Here is a 19,615-nt window from a genome sequence, read left to right on the forward strand (position 1 = left end):
CTAACACCTCAAGGGAAAACCTAGTAGCGATACTTTCTGAGATCAGCTCCTTTCTTTCTGGCAAAGAAATCCATTTTTATATTGATTCTTACTCTCCTCTGTTTTTAAAGCATTTCCTTTGGCAATTTATCTGAAATGAGCTAGAATTCTATTCCCTTCCATAGAAAGAAAGAGCAAGAGATGTCACCTGAAAAAATGAAGAGGAAAATGTATTATCATCATCATACAATATTATTTCTTCACAGGGAAACACTGTTTCTTTACAAATGATATTCTTTCAATACTATATCAACTCAGTAAGTTTGCACGCTAACTTTTGAAGACTAGAGTGTCAAATGTTACCCAGACTATTTAAGAAAAGCAAGCCTGAGTCAGTTACTAGCTCATAAAAAGCTTTTTTCACCCCTCCAGTGAGAACACAACTACTCACCATTTGATAGAAAGTATTCAAGTGAATTAGAACAAATGTTATTATGTAATCTGAACGACTAACTTGATTTTAAAAAATCGAACTACCCCTATTTGAGCCTTTCAACTGCTTACTTCACACAAAAGTCCCATGATAACAGTTGTGACAGCAATACCAAAAAGAAGATTCAAGGCATCTTTCAAGCACTTTTCTCTTTTTAGGATTACATGTATATTTAACATTCATCTTTTCAAATATCCTTCAGTAGTAAGGCAGCAATGCAAGTTCTGACACTGTCTTTGGTATAGTGTCAGGCTTTAGAATCAGTTTCCTTAACAGCCTATCAACTACTAATTGTCTCAAGTTTTTGGTTTTTCTGTAGCAGCCTGTTGCTTTCCTGCTGCCAAAAATTGAAACATCAGATGTGGAAGACAGTAAAGATAATTCTTGTAATTCAAATCTCCATTTATGAGGTGGTGTATGATGATGAGGCACAAGTGTATGTAGTGTCAACTACATAAAGATTTGCAAATCATACTTTACAAAGCCACAGCACAAGTGATATTGCAACAGATCTCTTGAGATTAGCTAGTCTGACCCGCATGCTCAGAGTGAGATCAGTTGCAGCAGTTTGCTGAGAGCTGGCTTCAGCCAAGTACTCCTAAATATAGGAACTCCACAAGCTCCTTAGGTAATCAGTTCCAGTGTTTGACAAACCTCACCATGAAAAGCTTAAAGTAAAAAAGGTAAAGGTTGATTTCCCTGTTTTGTGGTTTTTTTGGTTGTCCTCTCAGTTGTCACTACTCCCATGCATCAGGTATTTATACACATGGAAAAGAGCCTCCTGAGCTTTTTCTCTCCAGGCTGAGCAGGTCAAGCTGTCAGGCTCTCCTGTTGTGTGGGATGGTCCACTTGTACCCTTGATGCAAACGTATGATGAGTACATTCATAGCTACCTGACATTGCCCAAAACTGAGTTGAATGCTCAAGTTGTCTCAGCAGCACTAAGTGGCAGGAAGAGGTCACCTCTGGAAATTGCTGGCAAGTCTCTACTAATGAAGCCCAGGATGCTGTTCTATGCTGCCAGATCATGGTCAGCTTGTCCTCCTCCTCTCAGGTCCTTCTCTACAGACCTACTTTTAAGATTGGTCTTCTACTTATGCAGGATATTTTCCTTCTGTTGTTCTTAAACATTATTTTCCTTTCTTTTCCCCCTGCTCCCACTAGTAATGGGACTAAGACACTGGACCATACATCAAGAAACTGTCTACAGGACCTGAAGCAGCCAGTAGTGAGAAACTGAGTAGCTAGCCCTGTGGCACATTGGTATCCAATTAAAAGCACAAAAGTGAACATGAACAATTTTCTACTAAAAAAAATTCACAAGTAAAAGTAATACAAATTTGAAATTCACCAATAAGAGTGAACATGCACTAGATCACTTCTCTGACACATGAAGACACCAAACAGAGGGAGGTAATTTTTTTTTTTTTTTTTTTTTGAAGTCTGTAATTGGGAACAGGAATGCATAGGCTTTTATGTCAATGCTTATACTCCCCCAGGAGACCACATCCTTAGAGAATAGTCACAGTTTGCATAAATGAAGTTGTTTTTAAAGTTGATTAGTCAAGTTTCCAGAACTGAAAAGAACTTACTGTCTAATGTCTGGCTGAAAGAGAAGACAGACCATGTGGGACATAAAATGCGCTTTTATTTTTCTGTAAAATATAGACATTGTCTTATTAATGAATGCTGAATCAACTCTTATGTATCATGAGACAACTGCATGTATAATAGAACAGCAGCCCATTGTTAATCTCAAAGTGAGAATTTAAACTCAAGACAAACCACCATATCAAATGTTTTCTTTCAAGCTGCAGTAGCTCAGAGTTGCCTTATACCAATCATTTCTTGCCACAGCATAACTCCCAATACAATATTGGCTGTGCATAAAAGCTATTTTAATGCCTTCAGTAAATAATCTGAAAAAATTTGGTGTAAAATATAAATCAGAACAAACTAGCAATAATTAACTGCACATAAGTGGTCCTAAAGACACCAGAACCTTTACTCACCAGTGCAATCTGGCACAGCTGCATCTACTGAAGACAAAACACTGCTGCTGTTTTGTTCTGCCTCAACAAAACACAGAGACACGAGCAGCAAAGTGGCTACACCACCTACTTTGTCCATTCAGTTACAGGGTGCTATAATATTTACCAGCACAGTCAGATATTTCTTGTGATCACATTTGGTTATTTGCCCGCAATTTGCACTACTAGCAGCCAATCTGTATGACTATTTACACTTCTACATTCTTTACAGGTTTCTGAAAAAGGCTCTGAAAACAGACTTAATTCCTTAAAAATGAATGTACTCAAGGGAAATATTTCCATCAAAATCAGAGTGGTTGAAAGCCAGTAAGAAACTGAAATCAAACTGTGTAAGTTGTACGTAAATCAGGTGAATTGCATCAGATCTATTTAAGCACATTTCTAACTTAATCTTGGACCAGGATGGAAATCAACAACCAATATTACTGTGTGACTACCAGTCTGAAATCCAGAACATTTTAAATCATGCTTGATCAGAAAGGTACCAAGTTGTTTTAGCATGAGCTTAAATATCTTTAACAACAACCAGAGAACGTAAGAGAAATTCACAACTGATTTCAAAGTGAACCTTGAATTCCACAAAGAAGAATGTTAACAATGAAGTTATAATGAAAACTAAGTTGAACAACTGGGAGCAGTAAGAATTAAGGAGACATGGAGGTGGGAAGGTGGTCAAAGCAGTAGTTTCTCATAAACATAAGATGTGCCAATAAAATTAGCTGTAGGTTACTACTCTAATTTTCCATTTTTCCTTTTCTGGCTTTTCAAAAAAAAAAAAAAAAAAAAAACATGAAGAACAACAAGTACTTGGAATATTGTTTACTGTTAAATCAACACATCTGAAAAATTTCACAATGTGATGCTACATTTAATTATACAATAGTCTGAGTCACAAAACAAGCAGAACAATTAAACTACATAAGGCCTTGAAATTAGAAGCACAGTGCGTATTTTCAGATTACCCATTTTACAAATAGGCTACATAGTTATTTTTTTCATATTTTTTATTCAAGCAAAATGCATTCAAGGAAAGGCAACTTACAAAGTTTATTTTAGTATGACTTAACAAGAAAATGTCAACATTCTTGCCCCTCCTCCCACTCTTGTCTAGGAGAGAGCAATAAGTAAAATTTCCATACAATACTAAAAACCAAGGAACTTTTACACTAAACATCCAAAAGTAAGTCTGAACAAACTGCAACTTTCAAATTTTATTACAAAGTTAAATAAACTTCCAGGTTCTTCCTACTGAAACACTGCATCTCTATACAATCAGTGTTTGAAACTACATTGTCCACAAAGCTTTCTAGGTTTTAAATGTTCAATTTGTTTCAAAATAGTACTTAGTGGCCTCAGTAGCAATCATGTAATGATCTTTAAGTTGTAACAATGACAATTTTGACATTATTTTGGCAAGATTAGGGCAGCTAAGAAGATGCACGAGTAAATTTGTCCCTTTCAAGTTATAAAACAGCACAAGGACAAAACAGAACAACTGAAGTAAAACTAAGCACAGAAGATATAAAAAGATATGGAAAGACCTAATTTGATCCCCTCCCTCTATAACAGGGCACAGGTCATTTCCAGTGATGCTTCATTCTTACTACATACATGAATAATTGCTCAAATTGCATGGCTATTGCATTTTTACAGGACAACTGCTTAAAAGTCTGGTTTTAAATTTACATCTGAGAAACAGAGTAAGTCACAGTACATTTTGAGCTGTTTAAAAAATATTTATAAACTTGCTTTTAATATGCTAGAGCATTTGGCAACACTTTTACAGCATTTGATTTTATATAATTAAAATTTCATACAGTACTTGTGTTTTTTTTTTTTAAATCTGTAAAGAAAAATCTCACAGAGTAATATGAATTGCCAACCTTGACTGATGATGCAATTCCAGTTAACAATACTGGCATCAAAACCTTCACTAATTATGTTGACAAATCATTACCTGTACATCTAATGAAGGCAACCAACCTGATTTGAAAACACAACCTTCAGGTTTTATGTTATGTACTTGTCAGGGTATGCAGTTCTGCAGTGAAATGAAGAAGCACGTGAATATACAAAGGCAATTACAAATTCACCAGTTCCTGCGACACAAACCGTTTTAATCTTTCAAGATATTGTCCATAGAGCTCCACATCATTATGGCCTGCTCCTTCTACCCACAGTGGCTCTACAGGTCTCTGGCAACGTTCAAATAAGGCTAGGCCATGTGAAAAGTCAATTACTTCATCTTCAGTCCCATGGATAATTAACACAGGAGATGTTATCTTAGAAATTTTGTCAATGCTGTAAGAAAAAGATTGTTTCTATGAGTGCAGTCAGTTTTATTATAACTTCTTTGAAGGACCAGAGACTCTTGAATTCACTTTTTAGTTACATACTCTAGTTTTAACTACTTAATTTTGGAACTGTTTAAATAAAAAAAATAGATCTTATCAACACTCTGGAAACCATTGTAGCAGCACATTTGAGCTAAACAGAAAGGACAAACACTCCCAGAAACTAGTAGGATTGAATAACTCAGCAATTCAAAAGTGATATTCATTACTATGTTCATTAAAAACATGAAGCTTAAAAAATATTTATTGAAATATATCCTGAATCAGTTATAGAACAGATGAAATTACTACTTCAGATATTTTCAATTAAAAAAACACATGCTTTTCAGAACTAAAGTAGTTTTGGCTCTTTATGTTAAAGTTCTTAGATCTTTGAGCCAAGTGTACCAGTTCATCTGAAATACATGACAGGAGTTTACTATGCCCCATTTTTCCCAGTCTTTAATACTTATTGAAAAACATGCAGAAGGCTTCCTTTGCAGTTACTCAGATTAGCAACTTACTAGAAGAGAACTGCTTATCGTTGTTAGAGGTATTATGGGTTACACAGAGGAAAACTAATCACTCTTCAGATATCCACGGAAACAATTAGAGATGTGAAAAACCTTAAAGATTTAAGTAGTTCTACAAACTCCTTCAAATAAAGTGTTTCTTGTTATCTACTCCAGTTATCCTTTAAGCCTTTAAAGAACATTCTGAGAATTTATCATATTACCATTTCCCTAATACAAAGTCTGTGTAATTGGAAAAAAATACATGCAAAAAAATCCCACAACTTACTTTGGGAATGCATCAAAGCAATAGGTCTTCTTTGTATCAGGAAAAGCTACTCGCATTCCTGAGGTCAGTGGAGAATGTAGGATTACAGCAGCACTTTCATACCTAGCAGCAAGATCCACAGATGGTACTGTTCCTATACTTTGGCCATATATGATCACATTTTCAGGGCGGATTCCGTACCTAGAAGATCAAATAAGTTAATAAAAAGGCATGTAAAGGGAAATAAACAATTTGTAAAAAGGCAAACAAACCATTTCCATACACTAATCTTTCCTGAGGAAGATAAAACTGAAGCTAGAACAAGAAAGCATATTTTAAGATCATTGCTGAGGTAAAAGGAAGAGTTAGTCTGTATTTGCAGCACATTTCTTGCCTTAAGAAAGAATGATGCTTTAGATTTTGAAGCATAGACTTCAGAATGTTGTTGCAACTTGTGAACTAGTTGAGTATCTTCATTGGTAACACCTGTGGAGCTACAATAGGAATTAGAGCCTCATTAAGTTTATATTTATCATTACTTAGAGGATAGTCAAGCATGCAAAAAATGTTGTCAGTTTTACTCATCTGTTACCTGGTAAAAACTGCAGGATGGTGACATCCTTCAACTTCATGAAACACAAGGCATGCCCTTACAACAGACAATTTTGGACAATGTCCAAAATACTACATGTTCTCTGTAATAGTGAGATGCTTCTTTCTGATTGGTCTGGTATTTGAAACACAGGTTAGAAAAAAATATTTCAGCTAATACCATTAACATATCCCAGTAAGCAGTACAAAGCTCAGGTCAATTTCCTCTCCCTCTAAGGGAGAAAAAAAAAAGTCTTTTTTTCCTGTAACTGAGGTAGACAAAAGTTGTGAAACATCTAGCTGCACCTATTCAGATCAAATCTAATGTGTTTTTCTGCAGTAATGTGGATGCAAGTATGATCTGATTGCCAAGCAACACAACAGTACTGGAAAAATCTGAGCAAAATGTTACACTGGCAAGAATAGCACCCACAGCAGAAAATAAGTACTGACACACTGCAAAATACCAGCAAAGCATTTTTACAGCAGATTGGATCTACAGAAGTGTCTATATGGAAACCTGTAGTTTATGTAGGAGAAGAAGTACTTTAAATAGAGATACTGCACTGCATTCAAAAGCAAAATATAAGTCATTCTAATTTATTATCAGAAGTTTGTTAGCTCTCTAATTTATGCTAGGCTAGCCTAACAGTGCTATGGAATAGCATATTGTAATTCTAATGTTTGATAAGATTCCTAGGGGAATTGACAACTGTTTTCATTTAAAGTTAAGGAAGGTTCAGCCATTACCTTCTCTACAATAAACAAATGCATCTTCTTTGCAAAAGATGAGAGATCTGTACCAGCTAAGATCACCCATGCTCAGAGTTCTCAGGTTGATTAGCATAACTCCATAAAATACAAAAATTGAGATAACAAGAAATTGTTCAAGATTCCGTAAAATATGAATGGATGTCTGTAGAACAAGTACTTCTCAAGAATTTACAAGACATTCAGCACACACATGCATAGATACCATGAAAACTTAATGTTTCCTAGAAAGAGTTTCTAAAATACAACAAAATTAAGAATTCTAAAATACCAAGACTTAATCATCAGTTTTATGTTACTGGCAAGCTCTCTATTTCAAAACAGTTCTCAGAGCACAGCAAAAAGACCCAAACACCTAGCATTCCTATTAAGAAGACTTTCTCAGAATTCCAACATACTACAGAACAATGAATTAATGCTTTGAAATGTAAAAAAAGATGCAAAGTCTTAACTATTTCTTTATCTATACTGAAACACTTGAAAACAGAATAAGTCTCCTAAAACAGCACATTTTTGCATTCTGGAAATACAATGTCCTTCTATCCCATTTACAAATCAGAACAAAGTCACACTAAATAAGTGACACACTGTGTTATTAGTGTGACATCAAACTTGTGCAGTAAATTATCACAGAACACCACCTTGCAAACCCATCACACATTTTCACCAGTATTAGACACTACAAGGTGAAGACTACTGCACAAAGCTTTAAAGCAAAAAATGAACATTTTTCATTGTATGTTCTCCATTGCCTTTATTCTTCTTCGGATCCAAATATCAGCTACAAAAAGTAATCCAGGAATAGTGCTTACTATATTTGGATTAAAGTAAACCTTTTCTGCACCACAGCCCGACTGCCTTCACAGCACCACTCAAACAGCTTTTACAGTCTGGAAACAAAAATAGTTAAACCTATAACAGCAGCTGCAGTTTAAAGCAGCTAGATTTTCAAATATTCTGGTACGAAAAACTAGCAAAAAGCCCCTTGAAATCCAAATAACAGTATCAGTAGTATCTGTTTCTGTATTTTCCCCCTTCCCCTCTCCACTCTTTCCTCACCTCCCACTCCTCAAAAAAGAAGTTGAAAGAAAAAGAGGAGTCCAAACATCCTTCAGTTCCTCTCTCCAAAGTATCACCTCCTAGCTTAAAGCTAAAAAGTTCTGCGAGATGAAGGCTGCTAATAAATTCCTTCTCCATAGAATTAATTGACTCTTCCTTTTGGCAGTCCTATACTGGTAAATTCCAATAAATTTCATAGAAAGTTATTGAATGTCCAGGTTCTAATCTGGGAGAACAGTTAATAAGTTAATAACTTCATAATTCAATGATTCTTTTATTGCTATGAATTATTAACTAAAAATTTCCTCTTCCTCCAGAATGAAAAGTATGAAATCAACAGCAAATGTAACAGTGATACAGTCCCTTAAGAATTGCAGGCCATCCTGAGGAAGGGGAAGTTATGGAGCTATATGCTGAAAGCACCTATTCAGGAGACAAGAGCTCAGACACTTGCCATGAAAACTGCTGGCATTTTTGAAAACACATTACATTGATCACAGTAGTAACGCATGCTACTGCCTATTAAGGAAGTTGTAGATAACTTCATTTAGACAATTTTTTTGTTGGTGGTGATAATTGTGAGGGCTTTTTGGTCACAATCACCATAATGGACTTCAAAAAAAATATATGAAAGCAGCAAAGAGATGCACGTTCTCAGAGAAAGCAGCCTTGCAGTGACAAGTTACTCAGGACTGAATTTAGCATAAAATCTAGACATTTTCCACAGCACAAAGGCTGCCAAAACATTGTTTTCCCAGAGCAACTGAGATTTCAATTCCTTTCAACATCTGATTTATCCTTTAAGTTTACGTACCCAAGGGCCACCTTCCAAAACACATGGAACTTGATGAGTGGTACTTTCACAAAAGTAGATTTAACCCTGCTCACAAGTTTGCTAACATTCACACGCATCACATTAAAGGAATAGGTTAATGTCACTACTAAACTATGCGATATTGTCAAAGAGAACAGTACTTTCCTACTTTGATTTTCAGCATGTTGCCCTCATAGGTCTCCTCTAACTAGCTTAGGATAGAGTACTAATCCCTTCTGGGAGTAGAGCAGCTGCTTTTCTGCTCATTTGTGCAGGCTGTCTTCATAGACAAGTAATGACTTGACAGAGGAGGAAACAAGGAAAGAGCAAACCAGTATACCACTAACTGTATCATCACACCACTTCCTAGTACTAGCAACCCAACCTAACATATGGTTTTATTAGTCACCCTTATCTACTCTTCTGCAAGCCTACAAATGATGGTCCCTTGTAATAGAGGCAACCCTGATCTCTCCTTCCTAATCTTCTCACCTTCTGGTAAGAAAAGAACTCATGTTCTAAGCAGCACAAAATATTCTTCTCCCTCCTGTGTGACAACCTTGGCAAAGTGCTGTAGCAAGAACTCCTTTACTGTTTCCTTTATATTTGTCTCTGTAAATAAGACCTTTTCTACACTTATCTTAGTGACAGTCTCTTATTTTTCTACTCTTTTTATTTAACATACACATTACTATGATATAGAAATCTTGCAGTTTGCAAGGTTAAAGTTACCTTTAACAACTAAAAAATAAGCAGAAGTTACTATGGTGTGCAATGTGGGCCCCTGGAATATCTGCCATTTTGCCCTTGACACACCCAAGGGAGACAGAAAGCAGTTTATCTTATTATCTCCAAAGTACTGCCATTGATCTTGAAGACTTGCTCCCTTTACAAGACAAAGCATTGGACAACCAACCTTAATAGGGTGCATTTTCAGTAATATCTCATAGGTTCCTACTAACAAAGACGTGCAGTAGATGTTCTAGAGAGGCTACTGTTTGTTAGATCAGTACAACACTGACAACAACTGACAGCACTGCTTGGGGTAGATGAAATAAGGAGAACATCCTAAGGGAGTTTCAGAACCTTTTGTCATTATGTACATAACACATGAAATTACAGGTGCAAATTGCAGAACATGAAGGACACAACATCCCTAACTATCAACATTCCAGGCTACGAATTAAATTCATGAGATTAAAACTTGCTCAACTCAGAGGCACCTTTCCTTTCTGTGTATGCAACAAATAACGTTGCCAGAAAGGTTGAAAGAAGCAAGTTTTAAGAGAGGTAAGGCAAGTGCATTGATGATGCATGTAGTAATCAACAAGACATATTTCCTTTATCTCTTTCAAGATAGACTGGCCTTTTATAGACCTTATCAGTAGAATGAATGTATGAGTAGCATTGAAAGATTATTACCACAGTAAATAAGGACATTTTGCTTATCAGTTTAAAAGTGCAATCTGTCTAAAAATATTGTAAGTTTAGGCACACAAAGAAATAGCCCTTCTCCTAATGTGCACCAAAAGTAGTATGAGAGAATGATACTTCTGAATGAAAAGTGTAATATGTCAATTTTCAAAAGAATACTTTCAGCCATCATCAGAATAGATTTGAATTAAGTTTGAGTTGTGGCTATTCTATCCATTTTGACACATCAGTATGACAGTGAGATCCTTCAGCTTTTAAAATACTGTTTGATCCATGGTAGGAAACAGTGGCAAGGTAGCTTGACTTCTTAAAGATAAATCTCATTATGAATCAACCTTGGCATGTCTTGAGGTTTCTGAATGAGCACCACTTGCCTTGCATTTGCCTGGGGCTGGTTAAACCTTTCCACCCTTTCTAGTGTGTCATCAAAGGCATTCAGAGACCAGAGCAGCAGAAGATGGGCGTATCCCAAAATGACTGCTTGCATTTCAACACTTTGTAGCTATGACAGTCAGAAAAAGAATGTTCTCACTTGTGGCTTTTATACAGTGCCATGAAGATGAATATGCAATACTGTGCATCTTTCCTAAACACCATGGCAGTGAATCACCTTGCCATCTCTCACAGTCAGCATCCACAAGAACAGCTACTGTGTCCAACCGAAATATTAAAAGCAGACAGATTCTGAGTTGTTCTTGTTCTTTATTTTCACTTCTCCTCCTCTGCTCCACTGGCAAATAGTTCTCCGCACTCATCTACATGCATGATAATATTCACGTATCTTTGGAAGAACCTCTTTTGAGAAAATGGTGTTGTACTAATCTTAATTTCACCCTGAATATTACTTCAAAGAGTATTTCTACTCCCCGCAGGAAAGCACTGCCCATCAGGAAAGTTCTTCCAATAAATAACTAATGTCTTTAACACAAGCAGCAGTTCTGACTGTAGAATGATGTCCACATGAGAATTTCAGTTACCCCAGATACTTCTGTTTCCTTTCCAGAGCTTCATTATCAGTAAGTCAAGACTCAACAAGATCAAGCCAACCTCTCCATCTCCCACATATTTCAATGCTGGATTCTGTGATCCCATTTCTCAGAAAAGAGAAGGGAGGAAGCTGAATGACTGTGATAAACCTTCAACAGATGTAACTTCTCTATTTCTTTCTTTGTCCAATCACATAAAGAATGAGGCATGGTTTGTAGGCCTACATTTGCAAGACATAGACTTTTCCTATCAAAAGGAACTTCAAGGAAGTTACATTTACCCTACAAAGAACCCACAGAACTAAATTTGCTTTTACAGAACACTGATTTTATAAAGCATTAAAGACAATGCCAGTGTAACACTGACAGAACAGGCTACACCAGAAAAATGAATCAGCACTGCAGCAAATGCTTAAGATTGCATTCTGATCCTGATATTAACTAGTAAAGAGCAGCTGAGCACTGCTTCAGGGCTCAAGAGAACACTGGCAACCATACTGTATGAACTAGTACATCTAGAATCATGTACTGAACTTCACTGTATTCCACTCAGCATTCAAACACAAAAGCAAAACTAGGACTACCAGCTGGAAAGCTGTTGAAAGTAGAAAGTGAAAGCTAGTAATAATAATCACCTTTTAGTCAATGAAATAAGTTCATACTTAGATATAAAACCTAGCTCTAGATACTTAAATATTTCTACACAAAGTTTTGACATAAAACATCTCACAGGAGCAAATAGGCTCAAGGCAGAATCATTCCTGAGTAGAAGAAGGAAAGTAAAAGGGAAGGAATACGCATTTAGAGTCATATACCCCTCTCCTTCCCTACAATGGCTGTCCAGCTCATTGCAGCCTTTCAGTACCTAAAGGGAGCCTACAAACAGGAGGGGAAATCAACTCTTTGAAAGGGTAGATAACAGCAGGACAAGAGGAAATGGTTTTAAGTTGAGGGAGGGAAAAATGAGGTCAGATGTTAGGGGGAAGTTCTTTACAGAGAGACTGGTGAGGTACTGGAGCAGGCTGCCCAGAGAGGCTGTGGATGCCCCGTCCCTGGAGGTGTCCAAGGCCAGGTTGGATGGGGCCCTGGGCAGCCTGGTCTAGTATTAAATGGGGAGGTTGGTGGCCCTGCATGTGGCAGGGGGTTGGAGATTTATGATTCTTGAGGTCCCTTCCAGCCCTGGCCATTCTGTGATATATTCAGATGGGATATTGTTACAAGCTATAACCTTATTTGAGTAGGAAAGCTATTGTTCAAGAATGGAGGGGAGAACTCAAATTGCCATTGTATTTCCTTCTGAGTTTTCCACACAGAAACTATTCAAAGATGATGTGGTGAGAGCAGGGGAGGAGACAGTTACCAACTAGCTTAACCCTAATTTCTGTAGTTTGAGTATTCACAAGAGTTTTGCTTTAAATTTGACAACTCATGGCAAGAAAATGCTGTCAAGATGAAGAAGTGGGCTTTATTTGGTAGCTGTATCACAGCATGTGTCTATAGTATTTACCTTACTGTTTCACCATCTGTAAAGTAAAAGCTTAGAACACAGGCTCTGGAAACACATCTTCCCAGCTTGGGATTTTATTTTACCTTGTCCAGTTTTAATCTGTGCTAACAACAGCAATTCAGATTCCTGGGCTTTGTTCCTACCATAAGGTAGTTATGTAGATTAATTACCTCCTCTCTCAGACACTGTACTTTGCTAAAATAGCTTTCTTTATAAAACAAAAAGCTTTCTACCTTCCGGAAACGCTGTAGCTACTAGTCTGAATTTTGAAACAATGGAAGTCTGAACACTCAAAGACCATTAAATCTGAAAAATAAACTTCTGTTTTCTCTTACCCATTATACCAGTAGGTCTGTGACTGGGGAATCTACTATAGATTTTTCTTCTCCTCTAATATTGTCAACAAAGGGGATCCTTAATTAGGACAGTAAGGGCTATATTTGAAACATTCAAATAACATCAGGTGACACCTTACTAAACTTCATCCCATTTCAGTTTCTCAAGTATATCAGTGCTAAATACTGATACTGCTCAATACTAACAATACCTTTGTTACAAGATATCACCAGTCTGCTTTGATATGAGTAAATTAATCACAAAAAAAAAGCATTTCTGTTTCATTTACCAATGCAGTATAAGCACAGCGATTTAGAAAGCATACTGTAATGTCTTACCTTGTCCTAAGAGCCACCCAAGCAGCATCAATGTCAGCATACAGATTCTTTTCTGTTGGCTTGCCAGAGCTTGCACCATATCCAGAATAATCATATGAGAATATGTTGCAATTAATCCGTGAACCCAGTCCTATGTAAAAGCTGCTCATCTGACCTAGGTCAACAGCGTTTCCATGCGAGAAGAGCAAAGTATATTTGGCGTTAGGTGAGCAACGCACAAACATACAGGCAATCCTGTTACCTTTACTTGTTCTAGTCATGAAGCACTCAATAGCATCTTTTTCTCTTGATGAATACTGCCAGTCTGCTCTCTCTGAGAGATGCAAAGTCCAGCGGCTACCACTTTCGTCACACATCAGAGTGTATGTGGGATCAGGAGGTAAGAATGCCAGTTTGGAAGCAATTTTCCCTGGGCATGGTGGACAACAAAACAGGCAACACAGTTCACTGAAGGAAAGATTATTCATCTTCTAGTCTGAAACGGGAAGAGAGAATGGTATCAGTTTCTAGTTATATTGTGACTTGAAAAGAAAAAACCTCACTGAAGTTGTAAGTTCAACCTTCTTAGAAAATAACATTGAAATTTAGTGGAATTATTTAAACAAAACAAAAGCTTAAGTATATGTGTAAATTTCTATACAGCACTTTTTTGTTATTAGTAGCATCTTCAGAATTACCATATTATTACAGAAGAGTGGTAACTCTTAAGCATTGCCAGACACTAGAACTGCTTAGGCCAAGAACAAGCATGAGTTTTAGTTTCTTTTGAGGCTACTCGCCTCAGAGTAACAGAAGCACTCACTCCCTTGACAAACTGGCATTATAAAAAAGCAATTAAAGCACACTGCGGTATTTGCAGGATATCAAGATCACTCAGATTCATTCCTACAGCCACAAACTGATACTATTCTTCCCATATAATGACAATACATTCTCAGTTTGAGTCACGAAGTATTGCAAACAGTTATCATCAGTACAAGAGTTGCACAAAGGTCAAAAAGAGACTCTTCTACTGCCTAGCAAGCACTTCAGACCTTCACCCCTCTAAAATCCGGCTGTAAAACTATTCTTAGCTCTGCATTCTGTTTGACAACATTTCCAACTCCCTTAAAGTGGTTATCAACTAAGTTCCTCATTTTGCACATCAGAATTGGGGTTATGTTACCAATCTTAAAGAAATTACTTTTTATTCCATGTTTTAACAAAAACACACCAGACATACTGTAACACAAATAACTGACAAAGCAAAATAACCTATACTATGAATTCAAAGCACTTAATAGGGAGGGGAGCGGGAGTTTGAAAAAGAGCAAAATAGACACAGACCTAAAGCAAGCTAGTTAACAACATTGCTGCCGTGATGAAGAGACACTGAGCCCTCCTAATTTACAAGGCCGAGAAGGAAGAGGAAAAGAAATCTTTATTGTGACAGTACTTTTCCCTTGAAGGTTGGAGAACGACAATCTGCCAAGAACCGTGAAGTACATCAGCACACCTAGCATAAGTATTTACTTTCCTGTTGTGAACACATCTGATGTTTTATCTCAAAGAACTTTTCCACCCCAGCTCTACTACAGGTCTCATGCTCGGTTCCTATTGGTCATGCAAACGGAAACTCTCCTACAATTTCATGTATCAGCTTTGACAGCTAGAGTCAAGCTTAAAAACAGGAATAACAACAACAGAAAGCCAACTTCTGATGTCACATTCCCTTGTGGTTTCAGGCAACAATTCCCTTGTGTCAGTCAACAGTAAAGTCTTACTGTAACTGTGATACCTGGCAACATCAAAATACATTTCAGTCTGTTCTTTAACTTGTATACACTTCACTTTGGAAAAGTTTTATAGGGCACTGCCATAAGAACTTCTGAATGCAGATGACTGAACAGTTAGCCTTATTTTGACTGTATGGATGGTCTCTTCCCTTAGTGGAATGTGTGACACTCATATAGAACTACACAATCATAGAACATATTTGTTGAGAACTAAATCACAGCAAGTCTAATAAACAAGATGTGTGTTTCTGAAATATTACTGCCTCTTGTGAAGCATAAAACAATGGCTTGGTTGTTCTTTTTTTTGTCAGGTGTTTTCACCCCAAGTCTCTAGTTTTCTTCAAAAGAAAGGGAAATCACAGAGTTGTCAACATAACCAGTTACAGGAGAATGGGGCCCATCAGCTGCCATGAAAAGGTAAGTTATCTCTTAATGAACAGATCTGGAGTATACAACCTACCAGTTAAGGAAATAGACTCATGTATTAATGCAATAAGCAAATTAGTCACTTAACTTGTAATTGCTCATCTGCTCTCTTTCAAGTGACATTATTGGACATTACTTTCAACATGCAAATAAAGACAAGTGGGAAAGACCTACCGAAGATGTCCAGAGACTTTTAAAAGGCTTTGAACATCTTATGCACAAGAACAGGTAAACATTTATTTCCTGCTTTATGTCTCTCATGGCTGTGAGCACCAAAGGAGCCATTTTCTTCACTTTAATCAGAAAGCTCATATTCGCAGACTTTGAACAACAGTGTTGTTGTAATACTTCAAGAGGCTTTTTTAGTTCTGCAAACATCACCAATGACTCAGTATTCAATCACACCTCTACTTCTATAGAAACTATTACATTGAGTATTTTTTTCCCACTTTTCCAGAAAATTTGAATGCCAAAGCTAGATAATACAGTGTACTTTATGATGGAGGGAAGCATTTTCATTTCATTGAAAAAAATGTAGCAGTACCTTCAAAACTAAGGTACAAACAGCCTCTTGTGTCCAAGAATAGATGACTGCATTCTATTCCAACATAAAGTAATAACTGCAAAACTTCTTACTTCCTTTATAAACCACACGTCAGAAAGAACTGAAGCCAGGAGTTTACATTGTTTATAACCATAAACAGCCCTGCAACACTACAAATAAGATTTCACACAAAGTATTTGCTATCTGTTGTAATTTTAACTGGTCTGTGGAATTCACATTACTGCAATAATTAGAGATAATCAGCTGAGGAGGTACAGGGCCCCCAACATAGCTTAAATGTGCTAAATATGGGTTGCTGCCACATATGACAAATGAAATATGTGGAAGAAAATGGATAAAGTATCATTTCTCTCCTTGTACCAGACTGTACTGTAGACTTCATGTAATGCCCATTTAATCTTTACTGAAACTTCAGTTTCTTATTCCTGAGCCATTCTCCACTTGAATCATGGCCAGCAACAACCTTTGCTTTAAAGAAAAGAGTCACTGCTACCTTTTCTTGGAAAAACTGAAGAAAAAAATTAGATCCCTAGCATCACTAACTGAACAAATGTGTCATAGAACACCTACTGGTCCTTCTCAGGAGGATACTGCCAACTACATGTAAACAATGTTTTCATTATACTGGAACTAGTTTGTCATTCATTGTATTCACATGAGTGCGTTCTTTACCTCTGGATCTGGAATGGAACCAGGATGTGAGAATCCCCATGGTGCACAGTGTTGTTCTGATATCACTGTTTAAAAGTACAATTGAATCAGCATTTCAGCCTAGTAGATATGCATGTGATGTCATAACTTCAATTAGAACAGACATTATCATTCCTCAGAAGGTATACAGGTAAGATACTTCAGTGAAGTGATTAAAGTTTGTTTCCTTTAAATGTTAGGAAGACATTCAACATGATTTCTTAATGACTTCCCAACACAGGAATTAAGATAAGACTTAAAAAAAATTTAAGTCAGTCTTCATTTACTGCCAAGTCTTCACAAAAGCAGTTCAAATTTCCCATCTGGACATCAAGAGTACTACTGAAACCTCTGGGCTTCTAATAAGCCTACTTTATAATTTATGGAACTCTAAATACCATAGGTGATACTGTTTGAAAAAATACCAAACCAATAACAAAAAGGCTTGAGTATACTTCACATGAATCCTATCACTAAAACCAGGATAAAATCAACTCCCACCAGAAATTACCACAAGGATAGGTTAATAATGTTAGTAATGAGATTAACATAAGCAGAGAAAACCCAGGTCACAACCTAACAGCTTTTGAGTATGCATGATGAAAATTTATCCTCATAACACTAGAATCTCCAGATACAAAGATAACACATTTCAACAACATAACAGTAAAGATGACAGCGCTGCCCTGTAAACATAGTTCCTAATGCTGGTAAAGTTATTAACAACAGAAAGAATGTAGAAAGAGAAATGTAAACATCCTTTAGAAATATAAAGAACACTGTGTTTTCATGCAGATATAATAGAAAAATTGTGGAAGGAACTGTAATGCATGATTTTTACTACAGCTCCAAGAAAAGTGAAGAAACAAAACAGACTCAAGTGACAAGACTGCTCTTTGTAGAAGAGCCTTTAAAAGAAAGAGGAGACCATTTTATGAAATTTATCTCTCTCATGAATAATAACAATAATTAAAAAGTAGCATACAAGAAGGAAAATTTAAAACTGCCTACAGGCAGTAGTTAAATTCAGCAATTAACCTTATGATCAAGGCTGACAGAAGAGGGGAAAAAAATCCACCTAATCTGAAAGTACACCTTAAATATTTATATTGCTATTCCTAGGATAATGCAGACATAGTTCTTTCATATAAGCAATTATTCTTGTGCTTGTTCCTCTGTAAATCAGATTGGCTTATATTATTCACATCTTGAAGTACTTTACTACATATTAGCATCTTAGCCTCAAAAACCCTGCCCATGCAAATACTTATCTAGAAATCTTACATTTAAAATTCTACAGATTTAATGCAAATATGTGTTTAAACTAAATTACTTACATCATAAGAACAATTCAAAAGAATAAAGTCAAATTCATAAGCACTACTGCCAGCTTGTAAACCTTATTGTTGCCCTAACTTTGCAACAAGCAAGACATTCACATTGTGGTGTGCTGTTTTTTATGAATAATCATTTTTTCATTATGCAGTCCTGAAATAATGTACTCGAATGCCTATTCCTTTTACTGAAGGCAAGGCAATGAAAACTGTAGTTCAAACCGTTACTGAAACTCTGTTAACACCTGTGTACATTGCTACAGAAAGAAGGGCTTGAATACAAGTTTAACATGTATCAGTTCAACACATAAAGGAACAAAACGTTAAGTAAACCGGTGTACAAGTAAGCTACATTAGGTTAGCCATCCTACCCAGTGCTATTAAGAATGAACGTCCAGAAAATAACACTGAGGAAGTTTATTCAGTAACGAAAAACGACCCAAGATAATATTATTAATCCTCCAAGCTCTTCTCAAACAAAAACATACAAACAAACAAACAACAAAAAAAAACAACCTATCAACGCAATTACATTCGAGAAAAAAAAAAAATAAACAAGCAACAGTAACAGCCACACCGTACAGAGGCATGATGAGAATAGAACTTGAGTTCGGAACACACTGGTTACAAACAAACAAACCGTGTGTTTTCGAGTGGCTGCCTCCGGGCTGAAGGCGTAAGCGATCACCGCTCGAGAGCAAGGCTAAGGCCAGCTTCGCCCTCGCCGGCAGGGGCAGGAGCCGAGAAAACGCAGTAAGTCAGCCTCACCGCAACACCCGATCTCCCCAGACGGCTCCCAGCAGCTCGCAATGCTGACAGAGGCGCTAAGAGCGCGGGGCCTGAGGACGCACAGCTCGGGAGCGGCCAGCGGGCAGCAGCTGCTCCATCCTCGAACAAAGGCGCCCCCAGCGTGAGCGGGGCAGCAGCCGTCCCGCAGCACCCCGCGGGCGGAGCAACGGGAGAAGGCGCCGCCCGCCCCTACCCCTCGCCGCAGCCACCCGGAACGTCTCACCTGCCCGGCAGCCCTTCCCTCTCCCTCCCTGCCCCCGCTGCAGCCGCCCCCAGCTCGGCTCAGCTCGGCCCGCCGTCCCCAGCGCCTACCTGCGCGGGGCTCCCGGCTCCCCTTCGCTGGGCAGCGGTGACCCCGCGCGCTCCCGACCACCGCCGTCCGAGCGCCGGGCGCGGCGACGTCGGTTGTGCTGAGTAACGGCTTGGCGGCGGCTGCCGGCTCAGCGGTGCCTGCTGCCTCCCGCGTAGCACTCGGAAGGAGACGCGCGGCCGGCGGAAGCCTCTCGCCGAACAGCTTAGGGAAGCGGCGCCGACTTCGCCCCGCCGAGCGACTGCATCTGACCC

At 37.8% G+C, this 19,615-nt stretch overlaps 1 protein-coding gene across 2 annotated transcripts; it reads right to left on the bottom strand.

Moving 5' to 3' along the window:
• Positions 1-3,370: 3,370 nt before the first annotated feature.
• Positions 3,371-19,443, bottom strand: ABHD17B (abhydrolase domain containing 17B, depalmitoylase). 2 transcript variants are annotated; one of them, XM_042877547.1, is made up of 4 exons: positions 19,364-19,443; positions 13,473-13,947; positions 5,658-5,837; positions 3,371-4,824 (listed from the first exon to the last, which is right to left on the bottom strand). In XM_042877547.1, exons 2-4 carry the CDS (start codon positions 13,937-13,939, stop codon positions 4,605-4,607), a joined length of 867 nt encoding a protein of 288 aa, XP_042733481.1. In that variant the 5' UTR covers positions 13,940-13,947; positions 19,364-19,443; the 3' UTR covers positions 3,371-4,604. The 2 variants fall into 2 exon arrangements, with proteins under 2 accessions (XP_042733481.1, XP_042733482.1); XM_042877548.1 differs by lacking the exon at positions 19,364-19,443 and adding an exon at positions 19,031-19,153.
• Positions 19,444-19,615: the final 172 nt, after the last annotated feature.

The sequence above is a fragment of the Lagopus leucura genome, unplaced genomic scaffold (genome assembly GCF_019238085.1).
Source record: "Lagopus leucura isolate 7727_CA_CO unplaced genomic scaffold, USGS_WTPT01 Super-Scaffold_100018, whole genome shotgun sequence".
In the NCBI taxonomy this organism is placed as follows: domain Eukaryota; kingdom Metazoa; phylum Chordata; class Aves; order Galliformes; family Phasianidae; genus Lagopus; species Lagopus leucura.

What these genes read in the sequence shown, in the direction of transcription:
- ABHD17B (XM_042877547.1), bottom strand. Translation starts at nt 13,939, where the DNA reads ATGAATAATCTTTCCTTCAGTGAACTGTGTTGCCTGTTTTGTTGTCCA. An exon ending in TGGGTGGCTCTTAGGACAAG is followed by an intron (nt 5,838 to 13,472) that starts GTAAGACATTAC and finishes TTGATCTTCTAG; the next exon opens with GTACGGAATCCGCCCTGAAA. An exon ending in TGCTTTGATGCATTCCCAAA is followed by an intron (nt 4,825 to 5,657) that starts GTAAGTTGTGGG and finishes TTTTTCTTACAG; the next exon opens with CATTGACAAAATTTCTAAGA.